The sequence below is a fragment of the Pelophylax lessonae genome (genome assembly GCF_965119305.1).
Source record: "Pelophylax lessonae genome assembly, chromosome: 5".
Lineage (NCBI taxonomy): Eukaryota > Metazoa > Chordata > Amphibia > Anura > Ranidae > Pelophylax > Pelophylax lessonae.
Genome location: NC_138772.1, coordinates 133002190 through 133018551, shown reverse-complemented (window position 1 = coordinate 133018551; position 16362 = coordinate 133002190). Strand labels below are relative to the sequence as shown.

Below are 16362 nucleotides of genomic sequence, written 5' to 3'. Positions count from 1 at the left end.
GCTCCCATGGTGTTTACCAAAGTACTGGCCCTGGTGTTGGCATTTACGGGGGATTGCAGTACTGGGGTATCTGGACAATCTTCTATTGAGAGCAGACTCTCATTCAGCCCTGATGAGCGACCTGACTATCACTGTCAGCTCCCTGCAGGAGTTTGGGTGGAACATCAATGTCAAGAAATCCAATTTGTCTTCTCTGCGAACTTCTTTAGAGGAAGTGACACTAGAGGTGAGTCATTACAACTCATCTGTGTCATCTGTCATCCCATGTGTGAGAGTGCTGAAGATGCTTCTTCAAGAGAATGAAGGACCCAACACACGTGGCATTTAAACATGTAGGCAGGCCATGAGGGACAGCCTCGCTAAACGTTTTGAGAAGCATGAAGAGAATAAAAATGTTGTGCTTGCATGTCTGTTGGATCCACAATACAAGAATCATGCTTTCTCCTCTGAAGACGTATTGACCGAGGCAAAACAATGACTAACAGAAGATATTCAACAGGAGGAGGTTCCTACCGAAAAAGACAGGAAGAGCAGGTTTCTAATCTGGAAGAGCTGGATAACAAAACAAAAAGAAAAAGAGGTTGGGAGACCATGAGAATACAAACAAAGGTCTGTTACTCACTACCCCAACCGCCAACTAAGGGCACCACAGGCGTGTATTCTGGTTAAAAAGTATAAATTTATTAGGCACGTATGCCTTAAAAAGCAAATTCAAGACAAAAACAAACATGAAGGCAGTGAGCCATAGTGTTACAAAACAACAATTAAAATCAACGATTGGCACCCATGCATGTTGAAGAATACCATCTAATCATAAACACTTGGACCCTGCGGACACCAGCATCCAATGTAGGCTGGATAATTCGCAAGGTACAGTGTGAGGACCTCAAATATAATGGAGTACCCCTCTGTCTGTCATAATAAACGGACCTGGCTGGAATTCACCAAAATTATGGATTCAGTATGAATAAGATATTTCCTGGAAAAAATATTGATGGTGCAAAGGAATTCCAACCTTCCAACCTGCAATTAACTGCCGACAAGATTGTCCAAAATTGGTTCGTTAGCTGTGGTCGGTTAACTCACAAACATTAAAAGGTATTGGAAGATGTAGACTTGATGGTCTGCGAGAAGTTCGAAATTAAATCATCAAAACAAGGAGAGTCCTTGATGTTGAGAATAGATGAAAACCGCAGATATCACTTGATGGAACTCGAAATAGGTCTCAAGTTGACAGTAAATATAAATGGAAGCACACCGTCCGTGTAAGCGTAATCAAAGAGTAGAAGTATAACAGGTCATGGAATTACCTTGGCGTGAGCTTCTTTGAATAGCGGTGTGTTGGTCATGTAGAGAGGGAGGATGGATAGCGGTATTTTGCGGTACGGTCCCCCAGGTCCGGTTAACCTGTAGCTGTCACTCTAACCCGTCGGCGTTCTACCCCTCCATGTGGCTGAACCGGCGGCTGCGGAAAATGACTTCCGGGTCAGAGGTGTCCTCCCGGTCGTCACTTCCTGTAGAGCCGATCAGCCGGACGCCTTCTCGGGGGAACAGCCTGGGGAGCGATAGGTGTTGGATCCTGTACAGGGGACTCGATTGTCGCTTGTGCATGGGTGCTCAGTGCACAATGCTGGACGCTGACGCGTTTCACCAACAGAGTTGGTTTCCTCAGAGCTACTGAATGGACTCAAGATGCATCGATATATACCGCCCCTAATTGGTAATAATTACCTAATCATTCACTGATGTGCGGGACTGAGGGAAAATGTACTACCTCACATTTCCACAAGATGTCCTCACTCTTTAATGACAGTGCGGATTAGTTCGATGCAACTTGCCATTCTGCCAGCAAAGTTATTAGCACTATCTCCATGTATATCACCATGTAGACAGTGCCAAATCCTTAAGTTGAACAAAGTGAACATATAATTAAGAGTGATTAAAAGTTACACAGCGTACTAAACATAAGAAGATGTAAATAACTAATAAGATCTGCATTCTCTAATATGGAAAACAATAATTGAATTTAGTATGGGTTACTGCAGTGTTTCTCAACTCCGGTCCTCAGGGCACACTAACAGGCCAGATTTTAAGTATTACCTTGGGGAGATGCAGACTAGAATACTGCAATCACTGAGCAGCAAATTGTATCACCTGTGATGTATTTCAGTTTTCATGCAAACCTGGCCTGTTAGTGTGCCCTGAGGACCGGAGTTGAGAAACACTGGGTTACTGGATAGTTGCAGGTAGAGACCCTTTATGTAATCCATAGGTTATGTCCCGAAGTAGATATAGGGGAGAAAGGGGGGCAGATGAAAGAGAAGGGGGGGGGGAATGCTGCAAAAAGAGAAAGATGTCCAAAAAGACAACGGACAGAAGAAAAACATCATTGTGGTCGAATAGATGCCATGTTCAGTGTTTTATTGGGGTTCATGCAGCAGAGGATTCTTCTGAATCTGCAATAATGACCCTGGATGATGAAACTTCATCTCTATTTGAAGGAACCAGTAATTGACAGAAGTGGTGATCCTCTTCAGTGGTGGAAAGAAAATGAGGCATGCTACAAAAGACTTGCTTCTCATGCTAGAAGATACCTTTCTGCTCCTCCTTCCTTGGTACCAAGTGAGCGTTTTTTTTAGTTAAGTAGCAGCAATATATGAAAAAAAACTGAATCCATTTAACTGGTGAACATGCTGAAATGTTATGCTTTCTGCACTATAATATTGTTCTACTTAACTGGGAGCATTGTAAATGAGTAGTAGTAGTGTTCAGTGCACTGCCTTTTGCACTGCAGCACAACTACTAGATTTAATCATTGCAGAGCAGACAGTGAGTGCACTACTGCATCAGTTTATGTAAATTTGTTTTGGGAAGCCTTTAGTTATTATTTTCCCAGCACTTTATTTTTCACGGTGGTCTAGTTGTCTACTCTTCTAGGACTCGTTCGTTCACATGATGTGAAACTGATGTACCTGCAAGTGAGAGCTGTGCAGTTTTAATATCAGTTTTCAGGCAGGTAAGGTGTGAAGAACGAACCTTTCATGTTAAAAATGTTAATAAACAAATATTAACATGTTCAGTACCAGATTTGTGTAAAAAATGTAAATGTACAAATGTACAAAATATCGGCCGATACTTAGTGGCCAAAATATCGGCATCGGCCCTGAAAAAACCATATCAGTCTATCCCTAATGAATATATATATATATATATGAATTTGGCCCCCTTGAACTTTGCGACCTTTTGCCACATTTCAGGCTTCAAATATAAAGATATAAAACTGTAATTTTTTTGTGAAGAATCAACAAGTGGGACACAATCATGATGTGGAACGAAATTTATTGGATATTTCAAACTTTTTTAACAAATAAAAAACTAAAAAATTGGGCGTGCAAATTATTCAGCCCCCTTAAGTTAATACTTTGTAGCGCCACCTTTTGCTGCGATTACAGCTGTAAGTCACTTGGGGTATGTCTCTATCAGTTTTGCACATCGAGAGACTGAAATGTTTGTCCATTCCTCCTTGCAAAACAGCTCAAGCTCAGTGAGGTTGGATGGAGAGCGTTTGTGAACAGCAGTTTTCAGTTCTTTCCACAGATTCTCGATTGGATTCAGGTCTGGACTTTGACTTGGCCATTCTAACACCTGGATATGTTTATTTGTGAACCATTCCATTGTAGATTTTGCTTTATGTTTTGGATCATTGTCTTGTTGGAAGGCAAATCTCCGTCCTAGTCTCAGGTCTTTTGCAGACTCCATCAGGTTTTCTTCCAGAATGGTCCTGTATTTGGCTCCATCCATCTTCCCATCAATTTTAACCATCTTCCCTGTCCCTGCTGAAGAAAAGCAGGCACAAACCATGATGCTGCCACCACCATGTTTGACAGTGGGGATGGTGTCTTCAGGGTGATGAGCTGTGTTGCTTTTACGACAAACATAAAGTTTTGCATTGTTGCCAAAAAGCTTGATTTTGGTTTCATCTGACCAAAGCACCTTCTTCCACATGTTTGGTGTGTTTCCCAGGTGGCTTGTGGCAAACTTTAAACAACACTTTTTATGGATATCTTTAAGAAATGGCTTTCTTCTTGCCACTCTTCCATAAAGGCCAGATTTGTGCAGTATACGACTGATTGTTGTCCTATGGACAGAGTCTCCCACCTCAGCTGTAGATCTCTGCAGTTCATCCAGAGTGATCATGGGCCTCTTGGCTGCATCTCTTGATGAGTCATCTCTTTGTATGAGCTGAAAGTTTAGAGGGACGGCCAGGTCTTCGTAGATTTGCAGTGGTCTGATACTCCTTCCATTTCAATATTATCGCTTGGACAGTGCTCCTTGGGATGTTTAAATCTTGGGAAATCTTTTTGTATCCAAATCCGGCTTTAAACTTCTCCGCAACAATGTCTCGGACCTGCCTGGTGTGTTCCTTGTTCTTCATGATGCTCTCTGCGCTTTAAACGGACCTCTGAGACTATCACAGTGCAGGTGCATTTATACGGAGACTTGATTACACACAGGTGGATTCTATTTATCATCATTAGTCATTTAGGTCAACATTGGATCATTCAGAGATCCTCACTGAACTTCTGGAGAGAGTTTGCTGCACTGAAAGTAAAGGGGCTGAATAATTTTGCACGCCTAATTTTTCAATTTTTTATTTGTTAAAAAAGTTTGAAATATCCAATAAATTTCGTTCCACGTCATGATTGTGTCCCACTTGTTGTTGATTCTTCACAAAAAATTACAGTTTTATATCTTTATGTTTGAAGCCTGAAATGTGTCAAAAGGTCGCAAAGTTCAAGGGGGCCGAATATTTTCGCAAGGCACTGTGTGTGTGTGTGTGTGTGTGTGTGTATATATATATATATATATATATATATATATATATATATATATATTCCAAAATTAGTTTAAACAATAATATATGTATTAGCTTACATTGGGTATTTTGTTCTGTTTGATAGATGAGCACATGCTTATATCTCTCCTGTAGGTAGAAGAGATCTGTTTAGAAAAGAGGCCTGGCCTGTACTTCCTGGATGAGTTAAAGTCGCATGAGAGAGAATGGATCCAGAAGATTCTCTGCCTCATTGGGTATGATATGCCAAACCAGACGCTGATAGAGCCATATAATAAAGACTTGATATTAGCTGTACACATCCTCATCAGTGCCCTGGAAGGTAATTTGTTTATTCAGATTTTCTTCTCATTTCATACTCCCTGTTTAAAAAAGTTTTCTCTGTTTGGTGACACGTTTTTTTTTTTTGTTTTTTTTTATCATTTTAATAAATAAGCTTTTTTGCAGTATATTTTCTCCCACACATCGCAGAGTTTAATGATAATGTATACATATTTTTCGTTATACTTCTTTCATGTTGTCACAACAGATGCATATTTATTTAGCTTGCTTATATTTTTTTTCCAGCTGTAGAAGCCATATATTAGAAATACCTATTCTTGACTTTGTAAATCATCTGTATTGCTAGAGTTTAACCAACTCCCATCCACCATATAATAAAATGATGGGTGCAAGATGGCTTTCTCATTCTGGGACGGCTTCATATGACTTTGTCCCACTCTCGCTGCGGGAGCCCGCAGTGCGCCGATCAGCAGCGGACTGTGTCCCTGGGACACAGCACAATCCCCGATCTAGGTAAAGACCCGATGACGAGGCTCTTTTTCCATGTGATCAGCTGTGTCCAATCAAGGAGAGGTGAGATGATCAGTGGCATTTCCTCACAGGAGAGTCCTGCACTGATTATTAGTGCAGCCTTAACAGTGCCCATCAGTGATGCCAGTCAGTGCTGCCTTTCACTGCCTGCTCATCAGTGGTGCCCATCAGTGCTCATCAGTGCTGTCACATCAGTGCAGCCACATCAGCGCACATCAGTGAAGGAGAAAAATTACTTTTCTCTTTCGTTCAGTGAGGAACACAGCTCCTGATTCTTCTTAACCATTGGGTTATACTGCCCCCTACAGAAGTAGGACACTAGGAAGGAAAACGCTTGACTACCTAGTGTACCCCCTGGGATTGCCTATGGGTACACACCCACTCTCAGCTATAGGCACTGGCACAGGATCACTGGTCCTGGCAATTTTTTTCCTTTTAAATTGAACTTATCCTATCTTTGTTATTTTGTTCCTATGAGAATCTACTATCAACTGCCGGACTGGGCGACAGACTGGATAATCTAGATCCAGAGGGTCCCCCCCAGTCTGGCTAGTGAGCGTGCACAGGCCTCAGCTCCGTGCTAGTCAGCCGTGACATAGCCCCTCTGGCCGGCGCTGGCCTGCGAATTAAACGTCTTACGAGGGCGCGTAAGTCATGGCCTCTGCCTGAGTCGCAGAGTTCCTCCTGGCCGACAGCCCCCCCTCCCATTCTGATGGAGCAGAGGTCTGTCAGAAGCGGTGCTCATCCCTTTCCTGGTATGTAAGTAGCTTTCCCCCCTCCACCCCTGGAGGGTTTTGGGGTGGACGTGGGCCCCTGCCCTGGGACGGTGGGACCCCCTGGGTTCCCCTCCTTCTGGGTGAGTTTATGAGCTGGCTTTTGCCACATGCTCTTAAGGGGGGGCCTGTTGGGGTTGCTGCTGGCCTTGTTTTTCCTGGTGCGCAATGGGGGGTTGAGCAGGGTTCCCTGCCACCCTGGGGGTTTTCTGACTAAGGCAGGGATGTCCTCTGGGCTTCCTGCTGCATTTCTTGGGCTTGGGGAGGGGATGGTTTAGCGGGGTCCAGTAGGTGGTCTGCGTCCCCTTGCTGAATCGCAGTCGGCGGCACTCCCCTGCTTGTTATGTTTTTCTGCGTGAGCTTAGTATATAGTGCCCCCCCAATCTATCATAAGATCTGGGTCTGGCCCGGTTGCTGTGGAACGTAACCCACTTCTGGTGGTTAGCAAGCCCCGTTTGTCGCACTGATTGCATCTGTGCGGGCAGTTTGGCATTGGAGGATGCAGCTGAAGCTGATGTCGAGGGGACCTTTTCTTTTTGATGCCCTCAAGCTGTCTCCTGCGACACGGTGGTTCTTTTTCCTTCCTAATCTAGTGATCTTTTTGTCTAAAGCTGGAAGCGTCCAAAATCGCCCATTGTCCTTTCCTATTTGCCTTGCGGTAGGTTCCTTTTTGATGAGTTACCTCAGGAGTGGCCCTTCGGCATGTTATTTGACTAACTTTCTGGTCTGCGGCCCAGATTCTTCAGATGGTCTTATCCGGTTCCCCCTTTATTAGAGAATTTCCTGTTCAAAGCTTCCCTCGATCACATCATTAAGGGGCTCTCAGGGGCGAAAAATACTTCTTCCGCAGGCGTTCAAGGGCAAGATGACCCGTCATAGACGTGGTCCACTCTTCTTGGCTCATAAGAAGCCTTTTGTCGTCCATTAGGATCTCGAGACAAGGGATTAAACCCCTTCAGGGTTTCCACCGAAGGTTCCAGAGGACCTAGTCAGGCCAGCCTAGAGCAGGCTCTTCCAGACCTGCGAACAAGACTTCCTCAACATAAGGGGTGCCCTCACCTGTATCTGGGTGGGGGAGGGGGTGTCTTCGCTGGTTCCCGGGAATCGTGGACCCCCCCAGTACAGGTCTAGTGGGTCCACAAAATTATTTGGTATGGCTACTAGATCGAGTTCCAGTCTTATTCTCCTGGAAGGGTTTTTTCCTTCCAACCTGCACTTACGGGGTCTCTTTGGGGCAGTGCAAGACTTGTTACCTCAAGGGTGATTGTTCCGCCCCCCGACTTCGGGAACGTTTTTTTACAAACCTGTTTATAGTTCCCAGTAAGGAAGTCAAAGTGCATCCAATTCTGGACCTCAAGGCTGGACCACACTGCCTTGTGCGAGTACAGAAGTTCCAAATGAAGTACATTTGCACGGTAGTGTCATCACTGCATCTGGGGGATTTTATGGCTTCTATCGACATTAAGGCTGCTCACCTTTACAATCCGCTATGGGCGGATTACCAGCACTTCCTCCGCTTTGCCATGGGCGAGGACCATTATAAGTTTATGGCATTACCCTTTGGTCTGGCCTCCACTCTTCGGGTCTTCATGAACGTGTTTGGGCCTGGTGTTGGCCTTGTTGCATCAGCGGGGGATCGCGGTACTGGGGTACCTGGACGATCTTCTATGAACGCAGTCTCCGACTGCTCTGATGGACAATTTGGAGACTACTCTGCAAACTCTAAGGGAGTTCGGCTGGATTCTGATCCTTCAGAAGTCTGCTCTGGTTCCAACCACAAGCTGGACTTTCTGGATCTGATTCTGGACTGCTTCAGCCAGAGTGTTTTCTTCCTCTGGATTTTGCAGGATGCAATTCAGCTTCTGTTTTCCAGCAGATGGTCATCCCTCAAGACTTGCTTGCGGGTGCTGGGCTTGATGGTGTCCCCTTCGAGGCGGTTCAGTTTGCAGTTCCACACGAGATCTCTGCAAAAAGAGATTCTGGTCAAATGGGACAGGGATCCACAGTCTTTAGACAATTTGATCCTGTTGTGCCGAGTATCAAAAGGTCCCTGATTTGGTGGCTTTCTTGGGCACTTCATCAGGCACAGATTGTGCTTTGGGAGTCTGAACTATGTAAGAGTCCAGACTGCCAATCATTGTACTGGACCTCCGAGCGATCAGACTTTGTCTGGATCAGTGAACAAGTCATCTTCGGGGGTGTCCGGTACGGATATAATCATACAGTGCCACAGCCGTGGCCTATGGTAATCACTAAGGGGGCAGAAGAAGTGTCCTGGCGGCTCGGGAAGTAGACTGCATTCTTAGGTGGGCAGAACGCTTCGTTCCAGCCCTCTCTGCCGTACACATTCCAGGGGTGAAAAGTTGGCAGGCAGATTACCGCAGTCAACAGGCATTGGACCAGTAGGATTGGTCACTTCATCCTGAGGTGTTTTATCAGTTGTGTCTCCAGTGGGGTGCTCCCGAGGTGGACCTTTTGGTCTTAAGTCTCAACAGGAAGGTACAGAGGTTTGTGCACGGTCATGGGTTCTTCTGACCGACGCCTCCTTGGGGTCGGTATCGTCTGTTTTACGTCTTTCCCCCTCTTAAACTTCTGAAAAGACTCCTGCGCAGGACAGAGGCAGACGGGATTCCAGTCATTCTAATGGCTCCAGACTGGCCTAGCCGGTCTTTGTACGCTGATCTGGTATGGCTCGTCACCGATGCTCCTTGGAGACTTCCTCTCAGGGAAGATCTGCTGAGGGCCAATCTTCCATCCGTTTGACAGTTGCTGCCTTTAACGGATTGGCTGTTGAAAGCCAGGTGCTGCAGGATAGTGGCTTGTCTGAATCAATTGATTCCTACGCTGCTAAAGGCTAGAGAAATCTACTTCTAGGAAGATCCACCATCGTACTTGGAAGATGTAACTTGCGTGGTGTGTGTCTCTTGGGGTACACCCTCGCTCCTTTTAGGTGGCTCAGATCTTGGCCTTCCTCCAATGGGGGGGTTGAGCAGCACCTGGCCTTGAGTACATCAAGGGCCAGGTTTCAGCCTTGGCAGTTTCCTTTCAATGACCATTGGTCATTCATTCCTTGTCCAGGGAGCTCCTCCAGTGCGGTTTTCATTGCTGTCCTGGGATCTCAATTTGGTGTTGCTAGTTTTCCAGAAACCTCCTTTCAAAAAAACTTTGGGAGGTTCCTTTGTTTACGTTGCCCTAGAAGGTGCCCTTTTTTGGTGGCTATCACCTCTACGCATAGTGTTGGAGCTGGCGGCGTTGTCTTGTTGTTCACCTTACCTGGTGGTTCACAGAGATAAGGTGGCCCGTCGCCCTTATCCGTTGTTCCTTCCAAAGGTTGTCTCTGATTTCCATTTGAATAAAGACATTGTGTTGCCTTCCCTGTGTCCCAGATCTGAACATCCCAAGGAAATTGCCTTGCATTTCCTGGATGTGGTTCGGGGCACTTAGGGTGTACCAGCTATGGAGTCTTTTATAAAGTCAGATTCACTATTTGTACTCACGGACGGACCTCGGGAAGGGTTGTCCCTTTTTCTGCGACCATTTCCAGATGATTAGGACAGGCGATGATTCAGGCCTTTTCAATTAAGGGTCGGGTTCTTCCTTTCCCTGTTACGGCGTACTCTACTCGGGCGCTTAGTGCTTCCTTGGCCTTCTGTCATGATGTGTCAGTGATGCAGTTTGGCAAGGCGGCCACCTGTTCGCCTGTGCACACTTTTAAAACATTTTATAAAATTGTATGGGAACCTGCGGATGCTTCTTTTGGCCGCAAAGTTTTTGCAGGCTGTTGTTTAGAGGGCCTGGTCCTCTTTGAGAGTGTGATGATTTTTCCAGGTGAGCTCCAGTTGTTCTTGGTGGAGCTCCAGGTTACCTGGTTGGTTATAATTTACCATTGAAAATGTTTGTTCTGCTGTTTATCCCACCCCTCATGTTTAACACTGCTTTGGGACGTCCCAATGGTAATAAGAATCAGGAGCTGTGTCCGTCAATGAACGAAAGAGAAAAAGGGATTTTTGACTTACCGTAAAATACTTTTCTCTAAAGTTCATTGATGGACACAACACACACCCCTTTGTGGAGTTGAATTTCTTCTGACACTGCTTGTAACAAAACTGGGTCCCTATAGCTAAATGTGGGTGTATACCCCCTGGGACTGCCCAAAAGCATAGTCAAGCTTTTTCCTGCCTAGTGTCCTACTCATGTAGGGGGCAGTATAACCCAATGGTTAAGAAGAATCAGGAGCTACGTCCATCGATGAACATCAGAGAAATGGATTTTTACGGTAAGTCAAAAATCCCATTACATGCAGTCCCTGGTTTACAAACATCCGACTTACAAATGGAGGGAAACAACAGGAAGTGAGGAGAAATCTAGCCCTAGGAAGGGAAATTCACTCCTGTAAGAGTTCTCATGGGAAAAAGATGTCTCCACTGAAGCTTTATCACTAATCCTTGTTTCCACAACAGGCAGGAAGGGGGTTAAAGTGCCCAGTATTGAAGTTGTTAAGTCTATGTATTGTGTTAGCTATGTTGGCTCTTCAAGTAAACTGGCCTTGTGATAAAGGTAAAAAAAAAAAAAATAGCCTAATCTCTTAATCGTACATTACAGGACACAGGCTTCTTTAAACCTTAACCATTAATTATTTGCTGCCACCTTCAGGTGGGGACACTGTCAAACATAGTTGTTAGGGATGCTAATATAATCCCTTCCACTCTGAGCAATCCTCAGTTTCTTGTTAGTGTACTTAGGTAATGGAGACTGCTGTCTACAGAGGAGATTTCTGACTTATGATTCCAGTTATAATGGAAGATTGAAGACTTAAGCCCCGTACACATGGGCCGAATATCACGTGGTATCGGCTGGTTCAATAAAAACCAGTAAACATTCGGTCCATGTGTATGGCAACCGGTCAGACAGAAGCCGCACAAACGACTGGCTTCTGTCAAAGGGCCATGACCAAAAAAATGTCTGCTGAAGGTGGGGGCCATCCCTCTATCAGAACACAAGAGCTCAGTCGTGAGATCACTGTACTAACATTAGATTGTTAGTACAGGATCTCCTCCAGAGTTCCTAATTTTTTTTAATTTAGCCCCGAGTTGAAAAATAGAAAACTGATAGTATGTACTAGGCTTTGGTTTTGTTGCCTTCTCCCCCTGGCTACATTAGTGCACTGCAGCAAAAGGATTGTAACTTTGGGTCCGTCCTTCTTGGCAACACCTTGGAGAACTGTACCCAGACTCTCTGCACCAAAATTGTCACCTGACTTTTATGTTTATACAGATGCGCAGGATACTTTGGCTGTAGAATTGGTCTGCAGATTCAGATTGTAGTAAAATGCTTAGACAGGATTTCATTTGTGAGAGAATGACTCTTTAGTGATCTACTAGACCCATTCTTTAAGTAAGTCACAGTGGAAAAAAGGCTCTTACGCATTAAAAAAAAAAAAAAAAAAAAACTAAGGTACTCATGGCAAAGTCTTTTGGTTCTTGAAAACTTTATCTTTCCTAGACTTCCACCTTAATAGCCAAGTCAAGCGAAGGCCTCCACTCTGTTTCATTGCATGTATTGGACATCCAAGCCAGCCAAGTCTGGTGTCAAGTCCTTCTAGCAATGAAGAAGCATCCGGTTGTTACAAGTGAGGGTATGTCTTTTGGCTTTTTCAGCCACCTGAACTTAGGACATTTGATCTTCGGGTCCAAGATGTGGTGTCCCAGAGGTACATGTTTGAGTTTTGCTCCCTACTGCTTTCCTGCTTTATGCCTCTCAAGCTTTTTACCTCTATGATGGGACCGCAGGCCCTCCAGACTGCCTTACAGCTACTTTACCAGCTCCCTCTGAGGAACGGTTTTAGGACTTCCAAAGTTCCATGGCAGTGTTCACCCCATCCTAGAATCAAAGGTTCTCATCACCTTTTTCTGTGTCCACAAGTTCCATATGGAATTCGCCCTGTGAGTGATTGCATCGTTGCAACAAGGGGAATTTTTAGAAATGATTAGACATTAAGAATGTATATTTACATCTGCCTATTTTCCCCCTGCAACAACAGTTCCATTTTCTGAAGACGTCACACCTTGTGACGAAACGCGTCAATTTGGAATGCACGTCGATCACGTGGCCGCGAGACGGAAGTAGCAGGCGGAACGCACGCTGGTTGTTCGCACGGCGTTCCTCTGCTCATACCCTCGGGACGTCACAATGCCAGAGTTTGCGTTTTGGTTTTTTACATCCCGACCGAGTGCCACTTTTTATACATCCTGGATGTTTTCTTTATATTGCCTGTACTGAAATTATATCAAAGTTTTTAACTAAAGCATTCCCTACGGATGTCATCTTCCTTTTCCATCCATATTTAAATCCACTGAGCTGTCTGGGATACGAGAGGAAGGAGTAGAGGGAGGACGCATCCAGGTGCCACTGATATACTGGTCGTGGAGACCACCTGAGCCCGGTTGATCCCCTAGCTGTAAGGCAATAGAGGATCCATTCTATCTGGTGAGTTTTTCTTACACCCCCCGTGCACCTGTGGTAGCCCTGCCTCCCACTCCCTGCATGATACGGTGTTCAGCATTTCTTCTGGGAGCAATATCGCTCCGTTTTCAGATGAAATAATAAAGGTGTATGAAAAGGTGGTAGGAGACAAATTTCCAAATATGCCTCAAATTACTGGCCTCTCTATGCTCCCTGATACTTACAAACAAATCAAGAAAAGCTTGGTAAGACACTTTCTGAGAGCTGCAAGGTCAGTAATCGCCAGACAGTGACGGAACCCCCTTCCTTGGCTGAATGAGCATGCAAAGTGGACAGAATTGACCTCATGGAACAGGTCCCTGCTAGGGGAAACGATAAGTTCGATTCCTATAAGCTCATGTGGATGCTATGGTCCCATTTCTGTTATTCATCTGACTTTGATACCTTGGTGTCATGAGCATAGGCTGGGGTTGCCAACAGAGACCATCTCTGTGCCCAGGAGAATGGATAGCTGCACACCCCCCTTCCCTTTTTTTTAACCTTCTCCCCTTTTCGTTTTCTCCACTCACTGAATTTGACTAGTGTAATGGTTCACAGTCTGGTTTAACTGCCTACACCATTCACTGAGCAGACTTCTTGCTTTCTAGTGTATAATTTGTTAGCAGCCCTCAAGTGATACTAGACATGTGTGCTTTTTAAACATCCAAAGTTTGTCTTTAATTGCCACACCATACTATGCCTATCTCCTTATGCCTTGTTTCTTATGTGTATGAAGATTCTGCACTTGCACTCTGACTTCTGATATTTGTTCATTTTTATGAGCCTTGTATTGTACTTGATATCTCTGTATGCCAATTTTGTTTTACACTTGCGAGCTTTGTACTTTTTTGTTGTACACTTTAATAAAAAGATTAACCAGAAAAAAAAAAAAAAAACCTTGTAGGTTGATTGAAAATGGATGGAAGAATCCTCCCCACTGTATTGTATTTTTACATCGGGGACGTGTGCCCTAGAGAGCACTGATCAGCGCTGCAGCTGATTGGCTACAGTGCTGATCGAAGGAAAATTTTCCAATAAGTTGGGTTTGAGAGAAATCAATCGTTAAATTTACTTCTCTGGAATTGGAGCGGCCATAGACTGATCAAAATTCAGCCAATTTCTGCTGAACTGGATGAAGTTTAATCCATGCATGGCCAGCTTTAGATAGCTGTTACTGGAACATTTTTCCGTACTGGAAGAGTTCCCCTTTTCATGTGCAGCCATGACAACTCTGAAATGTAGTTTCTCTTTCGTTCATTGACGGACACAGCTCTTCATCTTCATGGGGTTATACTGCCCTCCACAGGAGTAGGACACTAGGCAGAGAAAAAAGCTTGAGCAGGTCTCTGGGGCAGTCCTTGGGGGTATACTCCCACTTCCTGCTATAGGTATTCCGTTTTTTTATGCCTAGTCAGGAGTAAGGACCTAGTTCCTTGCTGGGATCTCCTGACATGGGACGGTCCTGACATTTTTTTTCTTTTTACCTGGAATTGTTTTCTCCTTTTATTATTTTGTTCCTGTGTGAATGTATAATCAAGTGCCAGACTGGGCGAGGCACTGGATAATCTAGATCCTTAGGGTCCCCCCCAGTCTGCGAGTTAAACATCTCACGAGGGCGCATACGAACTGGTTTCAGCCTGAGTTGCAGCATTTCCTCCTGGCTGACAGCACCCACATTGCAATGGAGCGGTGTCCTGTCCGGAGCTGTGCCCATCCTGTTCCTGGTTTGGTAAGTAGCTTTCCCCCCTCTACCTCTGGAGGGTTTTGGGGTGGATGTAGGCTCTCCCTGGGATGGTCGGACCCCCGGACTCATCTTCCTCCCGGTTCGCGTCTCTTTCCCCCCAGCTCATAGTTACATAGTCAGTTTGAAAAAAGACACATGTCCATATGGTTCAACCAATAAAAAACAGTAAAGAAAACCCAACCATACAATCCCATATACAAAATCCTTTACCCTCAGTTGATCCAGAGGAAGGCGAAAAAAAAACCCAGCAAAGCATGATCCAATTTGCTACAGCAGGGGAAAAAATTCCTTCTTGATCCCCCCGAGAGGCAATCGAATATTCCCTGAATCAACTTTACCTATAAATATTTGTACCCATTTATATTATGTACAACTAAGAAATAATCCAGGCCTTTTTTAAAGCAATCTAGTAAACTAGCCAGAACCACCTCTGGAGGGAGTCTATTCCACATTTTCACAGCTCTTACGGTGAAGAAACCTTTTCGTATTTGTGACGAAACCGGTTTTCCTCTAGACGTAGAGTGCCCCCTTGTCCTCTGTGTTGACATTAAAGTGAATAACTCAACACCAAGTTTACTATATGGATCCCTCATGTATTTATATATGTTGATCATATCCCCCCTTAATCGCCTCTTCTCAAGAGAGAAAAAATTCAGTTCCTCTAATCTTTCTTCATAGCTGAGCTCCTCTATGCCTCTTATCAGTTTGGTTGCCCTTCTCTGCACTTTCTCCAGTTCCCTGATATCCTTTCTGAGAACTGGTGCCCAAAACTGAACTCCATATTCTAGATGAGGTGTTACTAATGATTTGTACAGGGGCAAAATGATATCTGCCTCTGAAGTCCATGCCTATGTTAGAAGAAAGGACTTTGCTTGCTTTGGAAACCGCAGCTTGGTATTGCGTGCTATTATTAAGCTTAGGATTTACCAGAACACCCAGATCCCTTTTCGCTATGGATTCCCCCAGTTCTTCTCCCCCTAGTATGTATGATGCATACATATTCTTAGCCCCTAAGTGCATAACTTTACATTTATCAACATCAAACCTAATTTGCCACATAGTTGCCCAATGAAACAGTGCATTGAGGTCAGCTTGTAAGTTGGAGACATCCTGTAAGGAAGTTATTCCACTGCAAAGCTTGGTATCATCTGCAAAGACTGAAATGGTACTTTTATTCCCAGACCCGATATCATTTATACAGATTTTAAAAAGTAAGAGTCCCAAAGCTGAACCTTGGGGTACACCACTGATTACCTTAGACCATTCAGAGTAAGAATCATTAACCACTACTCTGAATTCTATCTTTTAGCCAATTTGCTATCCATTTACAAACTGATCTTTCCAAGCCTGTAGACTGTACCTTACGCATTAGTCGTGTGTGGGGAACTGTGTCAAAGGCTTTTGCAAAATCCAAGTATACTACATCCACAGCCACCCCTCTGTCCAAGGTTTTACTTACCTCATCAAAAGAAATCAGGTTTGTTTGACAACTTCGGTCCTCCATGAATTCATGATGTCTGTTTCTTAAAATATTTTTTTTCCAGCAAGAACTCCTCTATGTGGTGTTTTATTAAACGCTCCAGTATCTTCCCGATTATAGAAGTTAAACTAACAGATCTAAAGTTACTTGGCAAAGACTTTGATCTCTTTTTAAATATAGGCACCACATTGGCCCT

The 16362-nt window shown here is 44.4% G+C and overlaps 1 protein-coding gene across 1 annotated transcript in view; it reads left to right on the top strand.

Annotated features, from left to right (window-relative positions):
* Positions 1–16362, top strand: part of GSDME (gasdermin E) — a 287746-nt gene that overhangs the window by 212522 nt on the left and 58862 nt on the right. The window contains exon 7 of the mRNA XM_082257476.1: positions 4991–5177. Coding sequence (XP_082113602.1) covers positions 4991–5177 — 187 coding nt within the window. The remainder of the gene's footprint in view (positions 1–4990; positions 5178–16362) is intronic.